Here is a 13,656-nt window from a genome sequence, read left to right on the forward strand (position 1 = left end):
ACTGGAAAGGATGGTTGGTACATCCCCTCTGGTTATTGCTCTAATGCAGAGATACTGAAAGAAATTAGCAGGGAGGCCATACGCTACATCTCTAACACCAGCAGCCAATTATACACTTAAGGAACAACTGCAAAACAATGGCTGAAAGGACAGGAATTCACGACACTCCAGAGCTGCTGGGTTGCCTTGCCAAGAGCTCAGCGGTCAGGGGACGGTACGTGGTTAGAAAGAGACTGTGTCAAAATGGGCAGCAAGCAGCTCCCAAGGCAATTGGGCCGTAGAGGGCATGGGTCCCACAGCATCATCAGATGTAGCTCTGCCCAGTTTTGCTATGGATGGAACCCTTCAGAGAGGATATTTGTCACTGGACAAGCTCTCATCCTCGCACCAAAGAGCTAAAAGTCAAAACCTAAACTGGACCATCACAGCAGCTGCAGTCACTACAAGGGGCTACAGCTGCAAACCTGGCTTGAATAAAAAATAAAAAAAGAGTCAGTCATTCTGACATCAGAAGGGGTGACAAATCCCTGGAGGAAATTCACTTTACCAGGAAAAAGGTCAAGGAGGGCACAGAGGTGACTTACCCAGCTACGGTACTAAAGGCTTTTACCAGAACTCCCCACCCCACTCCCCTGAACAGTCAATAGGTCAGGAAGAAAGAGAAGCTGCTGAGATAACCGTCCCATTACTCAGAGCTCCTTAGGACTTTTCGCAGACAACCTGGTAAACACGATCCGTTCAGGATTTAAAGAGGCCACAGGAAAAGAGATGCCAATTCCTAAAGAGCTTACAAACAGAAGTGGCCAATACTCATTCCAACAAAGAAGAAAAGAGCAAGGAGAACAAGAACAGAAGCATGTCCTGGCAGCCAGCTAATTAGCAAAAGCATTACAGTTGGAACTTCCAAGCATCAACAAGAACTAAGCAGGATCTCTACCTTTATGCAGGATTTTTTTTAGACAGAACAGAGAACAATGTCTGAGGAATTCTTCACTAGTCACTTTTAGCAACCAAAATACACAAGCGCTAATTAGATCATGCCAAGTCTTCATTTTCACACCTCCAAAGCTGCTCAATTAAAAGTATGTGTTTTGGCACTACTCTCTGTTTTAAAATAATTTAGATAAAGCTAAAAACAAACAAATGCTCCAATCCCAGGAGATGATACAGCTGGAGATGAATGAATCATTAGCACACTGGAAATCTAAGAAGCTCAAAAGAGACATAGACAGACCTACTTTCACGAAGCAGCAATTGCCTAACGTGACAGAACACAGAAAACGAAAATAAACTCATAGAAGCAGTGAGAAATCAAGGAAACGTATGAAAGTGATTGCCTTTTTCAGCACGGTTAGCACAGCAGCAGCCTGTCCTGCAGTTTTCTCCTAGAGTCATTAACAACACTTTCGAAAAAGCCTCCAGGTAATTAAAGCTGGGACAAAAACTGGAAACTGGGACCTTCAAAAACATGCACCAGCTGTCTTATCAGTGTGCAAATACCAAGAAATGATGTCAAGTACACAAATACTGAAGCAGTGAGGATTTTTTTGGAAAAGATAATGGGGAAGAATTTTAATTTATCTTTCAGTGTTAAGAGTGCCACCTCCTAAACAAAAAACTTGATTGGAAGGATCATTTACAATCCTTAAAGATGTTGCAGAAAGAGATGCTGCCGTACCAACAGGTTCCAGGCATTAATTTGTACATTAATTAGGTGCAAGCAGCAAGCGGGTAAGACTTCTTAAGTTAGCAGTGTTAAGAAAATTGCTGTTGATGCACATAAATCAGTGGCCGCCTTCCACTGCATGACAGCGCACCAAAAATGGACTTGTTCTTATTCTTGTGATGTGCCTAACAGGACGTAAGCTTCAAAAATTTGAGGAGAAGGGAATCCCCCCCCATAGCAAATAATGTCACAAAGCTAAGGAATAGGAGAAGAGGAGATGTCCTCAACCTTGTTACACTTTGCCTCATTTGGAAGAAGACAGAGGAGCAGCATTTGGGGTAAGGCAAAATCATCAGCCCTTAGAGGGCACGCTGATTCAAAATCTAACTATTAGACTTCAGATAACGTTATCTTAGGTGGTTACAAATTAACTTGTGCCAACAACAAATTTAAGGCATCCCATCTCTGATGACAAATATCTCCCTTATTTCTAAGAACCACGTGGTTATAAATGAGGTCCCACATCTTGCTCCAAAGAACCTGTTGTAGAAAAATCCCTGTCAGTCCTCCAGCTGCTGCAATTCTTCACTTACATAAATCACCTCTGGTTTAGATTCCTTGTTCCTCTGATTTACAGCTTTAAGAAAAATAAACACAAGTTAAGGAAATAAGACTTAATGAGCCAACCTTAGTAACTTTGACCACACGTAAATACTGCAGCCAAATGCTGTCTCTCTGCCAGCTGATAATAAGAAAAAACATGCAAATAGATATGTAGGACTTTTCCTTTTCTTCAGAACTCAGGATGTCATCCAAAACCACCTCACGTAGGGACTTTAACAGCTTTTTAGCATCATACCAGCTATCAAGCTAAATTAGCAGTACAATCTCCTTAAAAAAAAATGAGTATAACATTCATAGTACAAATTTTAGGTCAGATGGAACTTTCAGCATCAGTATACTTAATTTAAACTTTGTCCTAATTATGTGGATCTGAAAGAAGCCGAGACTACTGAAAACCTGGACAGTCTTTGAAGAAAGCATTTATAAAAAGTTAAGTCAGTTTAATGTGTGTGACATTCCAAAAACCAATCCCATCACAACAGGTATCCTGACTCTCTCTTATAGGGTGCAGGCTCCAAATACTCATGTGATATCATTAAATAAGTCTCCAAACTGGCAAAAACCAAACAGTTCTAAGAAATACTAATTCCACAGGAACCAACAACTAAGAAAAGTCCAAAATGATAGTGCTTATGTAAGAGACTGGATTAAGAATAATCTACTGTGATGTGTGCATATTTACAGACGACTTGGAAGAATAGAGTTTAAAACAATCAGTTTAAGAAAAGTTAGTTGTTAAAGGAAACAATCTGCTGTACTAGATTATATTCATGTGACCAAGAAGAAAAAGTGAGCAGAAACAGAGATCAGGTATTAAATTTTGGCTTGACTCCTATTCTAAAAGCAAGATCAGACGTCCCCATGAGCACTTCCTTTCATTCAAGACAAAGCTCTTCCAGCAAAACACGCTGATATTTAGCGGTATCTCACACAGCCTGAAGTCACCCCCAGGGATGAAGTCATCACAAGGGGCTTATCTGCCACAATTCCACCAACTGACCACATGTGAGATGAATATTTAGTGCTCGACTGTTCACCTAGGGGTAACGTTTTTATCTTATTCTGCATCTGTGCAGCCAAACCACATCTGCAATGTAATTCTGCACTGGCAGGACAGGATGCAGGCAGTCAATAAGAAGTTCACCTTCCTATCTAACTGAATAAACCACCTTTTAATATCACTCTACTCAGCACAGAAGGAGGAAAAGGAGATTAGACAGTTCAAAAACTCTGTACCTTTCTTGTGATTTCATTATTCGGGATCCTGGGTCTGGCTTTCCCATCAGCGAGACAGAGGCAGGTATTGACAGGCGAGATCCTTCTTAGGAAGGTAAGGTTGCTTTCAATATCCAAAAAGCTGGTATTGCTGCCTTCTTGTTTTACGCATCCCGGGGGAGGCAAGGGATGATCACAGCACTGGGTCATGGCAATTTCAGACAACCCAGATCACAGCAGTCATTTTATCATTATAATCCAAAAAAGGCATGACAGATCTTGCTATTGAAACTCACTGTGTTAAGACTTTGGTTGATTCACTTCAAGTGATATTTGATTAACAAATTGTGAAAACAACATCTGCACAAGAGCAAATTTAATGCCACAGCTGTCTTTGCGAGCAACGCTTCCTATTTTCTCAGCTTTTTTGCTAACAATCTATTGTATTGCTATTCCATATCCAGCCAGTTTGGAGCTAAAAAAAGTCTGGAAGGAGCCATGCCAGCTCACAGTGACAGTCCACAAAGCCCAGCAGCGTGGAACAATATGTGGCCATCCAGAGGATGGCACAAGCAGAAAGCAAGCAAGTAATGAACCTTCTTCAGATTAGAACCTATTTGTGGTTTGGGGATTTTCTGAGTTGGGGAGGGGATTGCACACATACACGTGTGGCTACCAACGTAGAGCCCTCATTGTAAAGTCTACAGCAGAACAAATCTAAAAACAACAACTACCCCTCCTTCCTACAGCATCCATCAACCTTTCAGATTTGCTAGAGCTTTGGACATCTTCCTAGCTGGCTTCTCAGGCTTCCCACTTTACTCCTGGATATCATGAATTACACTTGAACGCTTTCAGCATGCCAGAACACTTACTATTTCAATAATGACTTCTCCAGAACACCATTTTTTATCATTATGAATGTAATGTTTCCAAACAACATTCTTGATTGTTAGACTCAAACACTATTGCTGCGATAACCCTCTAAGAACCCCACTTCCTCCTGAGTTACTGTTATCCTTACGTTAGCAGGAAGAGTTTGAGAAGAAATCGACTCTGAGAAGAAGTTAATCGAAACGAATCACTATTCACCAGGGCAAATCCAAAGCTAGCATCCCCTCTGGACAAGTAATGGTTCACAGGTTTTCACCAACAGTTGGAGGTGCTGATTTGCTAGGATACATAGCTCTGTTCCAAATATACACGGTGATATTTGTGACGTCTGCTTGAATCAAATTGTTCCTTCTCTGCATTTGCTCACAGTTACGCCAAGAACAGTCACAGCTGGGAAAAGTGAATTGCAGTTTACGTCTTCCATGCAGAAAGCGTATAAATATTTATCTCTGATGTACGGCTCTAGAAGAGGCAGCTCTAAGATCTCCCGTTGCACTGTATTGTACCTGACATTTCAGTGTTGAACAGAACATGTGCTTTCATAAGCTATGAAGAATTACTGTTTCTATCACTTTCGGACACTTCATGACTAAAATGTGGGCCCATTATCCTTTTATCCAGCAGCACACACTGTACATAAATGAGCACTTCTACATCCTTGGCCTTGTAGACCTTCTGACATGATCAAAAAAACCAGCTGAAAATAGTGCAAAGGAACACTTCAGGCTGAGGAGGAAATGATTCACAAAAAGCCAGCAACAACAAAAGATATGACTTGCAGGCACTGATTTCTGAGAAACTGGCATGTTAATCTGTCATTATTTGAAATACTTTATTTTATGTACCTACATAGCATACACTGTTATGGTTTTAATATACCACTGCTGCAAGTAAATGCAGAAACTGAGATCTCTCCTGCATAATGCAGTGAGTAATAGAGAGTCAGACCTCAAAATTCCTTTTTCAGGCAGTCTTGAGCAGCAAAAACTCCTCGCCTGGGTACTATTTTCAGACTAAGACTAACATTTCAGCCATAGCATGCAATGCGTGAGACGGTTGTCATGAAAAACATTCCACATTAAAAACTACTACTCTAAAAGCACCAGAGATTGGGCCAGGAATCCAAGCCCCAAGTGATATCAAATGACTTATTATGCTATTTCCTTCTACCAAAGAAATTACATCCTGCAAGAAAAACCAAAACAGATATCTGAAATTAAACAAATTCTGGCTGGCAATTAAGCAGACGGTAAAAAGAGCAAAAAGAGGCTGTGAAGAAAGATGGTTAGATTTATTCTTTACGCTGACATGCTGCTTCCCTCCTTGATGAGCCTGAGAAATATTGCTGTAATCATCGTATCAACTTTTTTTGCCCTCCAGCAATTATGCCACCGTATAATTGAAGCTTCTGAAATTGATGTAAGGACAACTCCATAAAACATAATAAGAACCCACAGGTGGAAGTTAAAGTAGTGAAAATCAGTCAAGAAATAAAGCACCATTTTTTTCCTTCACCAGACTAATTGACAAAGACTGAAGTAAATCTTCCATCACTGGGTATCTTTTATCGTGACATTCTTCCAGAAGATAAAGGTGCAGATCTGGAGAAGCCCTACAGCTTGAAGTAAGAAGGGACAGTCTAGCTGATGGCAACAATACTCTGACTTCATTTGCTAAGAGTAGGTTAAGTACCTGGAAAAACAGTCTAAGTTAAATACCTTACTTTGCAAAAGCTAAATATTTGAAAGTTACCATAGCACCTCAATATTCCCAAGATGTAACACAAGAGGACAGGAGAAGAACTTCTGAAATACAGCCTCCAAATGCAGTCACTGCAACACACGCCACTCAACCCTGGCACGATGTTGATGGCCACCTTCAGGGGAACAAGATAACAAATCTTGGGGGCAAAATGTTTCTCTCTCTCTCCCCCACACTGGGGGTGCCGCACAGAAATTGTTGGCTCCTGATCAGAACTAAGAGTAAGCACAGAAACATGAACTGCCAAACCGATCATCGCTGAATAGCAAGCAGCTTTCCCAGAAGATGGATGAGCAAACAGAGCTTTAAGACCAGACACAATAAGCACAGAGAGGACCATCCAAGCACTTGGTGCGCATGCTGGGAAGGACATGATGTTGAGAAATTCAAGCCTGATAAATTTCCCACCACTGAGCCAGGGAGCAGAGGGCTGGAGGAAGAAAATACTGCTGTTCCTCTCAAGAATGTACTACCTAAAGTTTAACCACGCATCTAGAGTATTTCAGCATTTCCTCACATTTCTCTGTGGCATTTATACCTGCATGTAAGGTATCACCATGACAGGCTCAGCAGAAACCTCTGGAGAACACCAGCCAATGTTTGTCTCATAAGCACTTGACCTGCAAAGACTGACTCACTAGGTACAGGGCAGCTCCTAAATTTCTTAACTATTCAAGCATATTTCAAGTAACTCTTCAAACATATTTCCCTATCCAAAACCCACAGTTCCACCAGGCACAGGTTTTCCCACTTCCTCCCATTTACACATATAAATTGAAGTTCCAGTTAAGTCAATCCTGCGATCACTGTGACGCAGCACTACACTGTGACTTTGCACAGAGAGGTCCACCATGGTAGGAATCTTTTGCACTAGGAAAGGGAAGATCTTCCCACAGAGCATCTTGGGGGCCATCCAGGGTGCTTGACACACAGAAGGTGCAGACCTGCCAGCAACCTTATCTTGTGCAAGACAGGCTTATCAGCAAAGACCCAAATCAGTTCTCGGTGGAGCACAAAATAATGGGTTGGGACAAGTGAACCGTAACGCACATCTCAATCCTAACAAACCAGTATGTACAGAGCCTGTAAAGTCTCCTCTGAGAGCACCAGTTATACCACACATCTGATTTACATTTTTCAAGGAAATAATTGAAAATGTTCAGCTTGCTCCAAAGGCCCATCAGGAAGGAGAAAAACCCCCAAGACACCTATGTGGCAGCTTTGCAGCAGCGTGAGACTAAACAAATGGAAATAACTAAAATAGGTTGCGACAGTTTGTCATTAATCAGTATGAATTACTTGGCAGAATGCGGTATCTTTCAGTGCAACTTAGTGGCACCTTTCCCAAAGAAGTAATACAAACACAAGCACATAACAAGAGATTGAGGGAGCAGGGGAAAAAGGGGTGTCATCACTGATTAAGTTGCTGATGGCAGGAAACAAAAAAATGAGACTACATAGGGCAGCTCCTGTGTGGCTGAACAACATGACTGGCATGTTCCAGCTACTTCATTTGGCAAGGTTAAATTCACCACATAGGAATCGTAATTGTACTACAAACCACCGAAGTCTTCTGAATTGCCTCCTTGCAGTCAGACACCACTTCACCAGTTCTACTTATTCCAGCATTTTCCCAGGACAGGAAGAATATTGTGAGCCCCTCCCCCTCTTGTTGTCATAAAAGAATATTACTACTGAACATATGAAGGTATGAGGATACAAGCGAGAGGTTTTATCTTTTTTTAGAGCCAGATATTAATGGAAAACTGCAGACAAAGCTTCCAGCTCAGGCAACCTCTAGCAAGCCTACAAAGAAGCTCTTGTGCTGGCAGGTCCTGGCAAAGGATCTAAGTGCTCAAGCTATTCCACTTTTCCAACTATATAAAATGGTCTAACAAGAGAGATAGTTTATGTATATGGATTTGGTGATTCAAACATATAGTAATCATAGTTTTAGTGAACGCTGATTTGGACTCTTGAACAGCTATCAAAGGAATTAGTGTTTGATAGAAATGGTTGGACTCGATCTGGTGGGTCTCTTCCAACCTGGTTATTCTATGATTCTATGAATTTTGCTTTGACCCTCAAAATTGGTTTTCAAAGGTTACATAGATAGCTGCAGACCTCTTTCCTACATCTGCATATGGATATATCTGCAATATCTTAGATCTCACTTATGATTGCCTTTTGCATAACACAGTTTTGCATTTACATGCGTCAGTAAATACTTCAGTCGTTTACCAATTTTAAACATACTTAAAAGGAAGAGAAGCTATAGTGTTTCAAACAATCATTTCAATTGCTGTTAGATTTAAACAGATAAGGCAGCAGGTTCAGCAAGTGACCTTCAGCAAGACTGAAGACCTTGCATATTCAAGCTTAGACTCACGTAACTTCAAACAAAGCCAGGCAGAGAAGGTAGCAAGAATGAGTAAAAAGCACCAGGCCAAAACAGTTCAGACAGTCCCCACCCTTCTGGAATCACCCTCCCTATTACTTCTGTCCAAAAGATATACAACAGTCTTTAAATTCTCAAGAATCATTGAAAAAGGGTGTTTGTAGCAGCTCTGCCATGCTTAAGTGTGAAAACCCATGTTAAAGTTTCTAACTGTAGCTTACAATTCCTGGCAATGAGAGAAATGGAGTAAGAACTTTCCTTGCATGAAGGTGTTAAAAGATAAACCTGCAAGCAAGATAAAACTATTCAGATGTTTGAAAGGACTTCGCGCTTGATCACTGACTGAAAAAAAAATGTGGAGATTGATCTTAGTAAAACTCTCAGACATGAAGATGAAAAACAAATTGTCCCACGTTTGCATTGCTCTAGTCGTTTCACATATTCTTCATCCACGTAAAGAAGCACATTACCACAAAATCTGGAGCTGTGACAAGATAAATTTACTGTGGACTGAGGTCCCACAAATTAGAGAGAGTTAATCAACACTAAAGCTTTGTCAACAGCATTTGTCAAATACACAAGCAATTGCAAAAACCTACACAGAACTATCCATTGCCACAGCATGAACACATCTACGTAACAGGTATCAAAAGCCATCTCTGACAAACATGCTTTGCCATCAGACTTCTCCACACAGGGATAAAAAAGGTAATTTTATGCAAAGAGTGAGGTTTCAACACCTTGGGTATCACTTCTTTCAAACTCTGTATTGGATCAATTGTTTTGATCTACCACAGCATGAACCACATCTTAGATAATCTGATTTGTAGGAATTTCTCTGCTGTCTGCCTCAGGCCCTAAGTTTAGTGAAGAAAACAGTAAAAAGCTCTTACCGTCAAATCACAGAAAAATATACTGCACTGACCTTCCATTGTTCCTTGGGAAGCAGTTTCACTACCACGATGTCACCATTCAGGGCTCTGTTGCGAGCAACCACTCCATCAATAAAGATATCGCGAGTCCCATCCTAGTCAAAGAGGAAGAAAAATAAATGCCAGACTAAAATATATTAAATTACAGTTGTTATGAGGTTTAAAACACTGTCATCAAAAAAGAAACACACCCTGGTGAGACAAATATCCTGCAGTTGAGCACAGAAATTAAATGGATTCACCATATGCCCTTGAACATGCAATATCTTTCAACAAATAAGCTCCTTCACTTTTATGTGCCAGCACAGTAGTCCCACAGTGTTTATTCAAGACAGTCAAGCCCTCAAGATGTATTGTCTGCGAGCTCTCCTCAGTTCCTCTACAGTTACTCTTGTGCAGAGAGAATGGGTAGAGAGCTTTCTGCACTTGCTGCTCTTCACACACCAAGTTCCCAACTTAAGCGCTCAGAGCTATTGTTCAGAATTTGTTTACAAGACAGTCTCTGCAAAGTGCCCTCTGCAGAGCAGCCACTGCTCTCCTGGTGGGATGGGAAAGCTGGAACATGCAGCTCCAGGGTCAGTGGGGCAGTCTGTGAAGGTGGCCAAGGATGTAGTCTCTCTTTTTAATGAGTTAGCACCATATATTCTACATTTGGCACAACTAATGTTAGAAGATATTAAAAAAAAATATGACTACAGACATCAAATGCAAGCCAGATTTTTTTGCCGTAACTGATATGTTAGGACACCTTCTCTCAATGGTCTGGGTTAACATCCTTGCACAAGAGCCTCTACTAACTGTACGTACTATGATTATCCCACGACATGCTTGGCATTCAGCTAATCAAGACCCTATTTGAAAGATTTTCTTCACAGGGGGAATAAAGATGAAGTTTCCTGAAAATGCCAACACACAAGTTGTAGCTTTTAAAGGACTGCTACTTTTGTCCTCTTTTGGGGCTAATTATTGACAGCGCTCTCACTGGTTTCCTTTCTGTTTCTCTATCATTCAACATATGAAAAATTCCACGTAACTGTTTCCAGTGTCATGAATGTGTCAAACAATGTGAGCATTTAGTATCAACATGAGCAGTCAACAGTTTTCCTAGGGAGTGTTTTGCATAGTTTTGATGTACAGAAAATGATTAGTCTCTTCAGATTAGCAGCTCATTGTTTTTTCAATTAAAAAAGTCTCACAAGAATTAAAATCTTAATCACAACTTTAGTCGTTTCTCAGATATATACACTCCTGAGTCTCATATGCTTGAGTAAATCCAATCAGAACTACCAGTGTGCTCAGCCTCCAAGAAAAACTTCTTTTTAAGCTTTTATAACCTGAAAACATGAAGCCTTAATATCACATAAATATCTTATTCTGCTTAGATACCAAAACAATAAAACGGCAGAACCCTGCTATGATGTAAAACTAAGGATGTCCTCCAAGAGACCAAATTAGTCTTAGAAAGAAAAGCAGCAGCTCAACAGCTGTGTGAAAGCTGCCTCCCATGACAAGATGCAGAAAAATTGCAAAACCTCTTGGACCAACATAATTCAAATTGGAAACCGTTCTTTTCAAAAAGCCTGATTTTTTACACATGGTCTTATTCTTCACTTCTCCCCACCCTCCCCCTTCTGCTCCAACTCTTTACCTAAACCCACCACATACATAAAAAGAAAACTTCAAAGTCACTTTTCAAGGAAAACACCTCCTTTTTTTTTTTCTTTTTTTGTCTGTACCCATAGCTGCTCTGCACTGTGGGACACCGGCTGCATTCATGATAATTCATTTGTTCTACACTTTTTTCCTTCTCTCCTGTGTCCAAGAAAACACAAGGCAGACCCCATATCCTACCCCCTGTAAAGGTGCCTGATGTGCTGCACCACGCAGCCAAAGCTGCACCTCCATGCTTTGCAAGAGCCTTATCTTGAATTGCAGCCAGTCACTCTCATCTCAAACAACAAATCCAAATATATACACAAACACACTTTTATACATATTTGCACATCTATTTTACAGCAGTTAATTTCAATGCCCGCAACAAAGCTGTAATTAGAAAATTACAATCAGTTTTGGGTTTGCCCCAAAAAAATAAACATTTCTATATCCTGAGCTCCAGGCTCACGAATGTTGGGAAATTTATGCACTTCCAAGAACACATGGACATGACACATTTTCCGTAAGCATCCCCTACTCTGCACAGCTGGCACTCTGGATTACTAATGCAATTAAAATGGCACTGAATCCCAATAGAACGCAATCACTTGCAGAGTCCCAGCTGTCCCCAGGGTGCACACACTGCATTGGCCACAATGCTTTCAAGACTTCTGCAGCCCCCTCAAAGGAGCACGAGGCCACCTAGGAACGTCACTGGCAGTGCTCTCTGTTCCCCTCTGACAACAGGGAGATCTGTCATGCTTTCATCTGCTCTGGACGCATCTTCCACAATCACAGCACTGCCCCAGCACTCCATCCCTCACGCTCAACAGGATCATTTCTCACACTGACAATGCCGTCGTTTCAAATCACACTGACATATGCAGGGGAGACACAAGATGCTCCTGGTCCATACTCTGGGAGGCTTTCAAGAGATGGGGCCTTAGTCTTCCCCACAACTCTTCATGTAACAATGAGACAAGCAGACAGAGCACATCTGCAGCAAGAAACACCCATTGCCTTCTGGTGTTAGAAGGTGAACAGCTGTTGCATTTGTGCTCTATAAAGCCAAGTCAGAGCTGAAGAGAAAGGGGATACAGTGCTCTATTCAGCAATGGGAGAGAAAGGGTGATTTTTCACAGCTGCAGCTCCTGCAGCATCTAGCAATGAAAGTCCTGCAGAACACAAAGGCTGCAACCCCCCCCCTTACTGCAAATAATGCTGCATAAAGGAAAAGCTTCCTAAAGCACCTGTCTTAAAGTAAGGACAGTGTCCTCATCAGTCAGAGCCATCTTCATCCAGGTGTTGATTCTGCTTGTTATCAGCAACAAGACCAGTTCTGGCATTCAGCTCCACCAAGGGCAGAAAAGTAGAAAGACAGCAGAGGTAACAACCTCAGCAAACCCTCTTTAATCCCTGTATTCCTGCCTGCAGAAAGGCAAGCAATTGACTGCACAAGACAACAGCTGGACACTGGTCCTGATATGGGGTAAAGCTTCACATCCAATTAAACTCATGTGAGTAGTGGTATTTCTCATTTAACCTTGCATTTTGTCATTTCAGAGAATATGTTTAACACCTTAGATGTTCAACACCTGTGAGGACACCTGTAAAGGAAGGATCACAGTTCCTTTTCCCCTTACACACACAGTAGTCCTGCTTTACTGATGTACTGTGGAGCTGCTCTGTACTTCTTCCTCTAGCTTATCTTTATCTACTTCAGGCACTCCTCGACCTTCTTCCATCCCTGTACAGTCTCCTCTAACAAACTGGGCTTCAAAATAATATCTCAAAGGAACAACGTGAACTGACATGAATTTTAAGGCTTTCAATCCAAGCCCCAAACCAGTAGCACCGTCAGTAGCAGGGACAACAAGAGAGTCAGTGTTTCACTGTCTCAGGGCAGGCTCTGCCTTCTCTCCCCCACCAACAAATGTTTCAATGTGAAACTCTCTCTCATTGATGGCAACGTTTTGGTCAAGTCCGTTCCAGATAAAAAGCCTGGGCTGTGCCAGCTGTGAGGTCACCTTCCCTACTGGAAGTCCCTGAAATTGCAAGAGCCTTTCTTTTCTGTCAAAACAAGGAATGAGAGAAGCAGCACAAGCCAGCCCCATGTGACAGCAGCACACCCCAAGCCAACCAAGACACAATCTGTATAAAAGCAGGCACATGAAAAGGAATCACGCATATTATTTCTGGAATGACTTTTCAAATTAGCTCATACAGCAGATCAAAAATGGAGAGCATATTTGTTTAGGGAAGATTAACTTCATCAGCGGAAAAATCTATAAAACCTCTGTAGTCATAAACCAAGGGCTTCTGATTACGCTATCTGGTGGTCTGCAAACCTGACTTCAGCAGGCTTCTGTAGGACCCCATGGTATCCCCAATTTCAGCACAAACTAAATAAGCAGTTCTTTGAGGTATGGAAAAAGCAGGATTTGTTTGGGATTATCTGATTTAAAAGAAAACCCAGATCATGTTCATTTATTCCAACTCATTCACCTCTAAGT

The 13,656-nt window shown here is 41.4% G+C and overlaps 1 protein-coding gene across 2 annotated transcripts in view; it reads right to left on the minus strand.

The window, feature by feature from the left end:
• Nucleotides 1-13,656, minus strand: part of DIS3L2 (DIS3 like 3'-5' exoribonuclease 2) — a 196,152-nt gene that overhangs the window by 156,877 nt on the left and 25,619 nt on the right. For both annotated transcript variants that reach the window (XM_069864890.1, XM_069864891.1), the window contains exon 6: nucleotides 9,484-9,585. In XM_069864890.1, the coding sequence (XP_069720991.1) occupies nucleotides 9,484-9,585 (102 nt within the window). The remainder of the gene's footprint in view (nucleotides 1-9,483; nucleotides 9,586-13,656) is intronic.

This window comes from Phaenicophaeus curvirostris, chromosome 10 (assembly GCF_032191515.1).
Source record: "Phaenicophaeus curvirostris isolate KB17595 chromosome 10, BPBGC_Pcur_1.0, whole genome shotgun sequence".
NCBI lineage: Eukaryota > Metazoa > Chordata > Aves > Cuculiformes > Cuculidae > Phaenicophaeus > Phaenicophaeus curvirostris.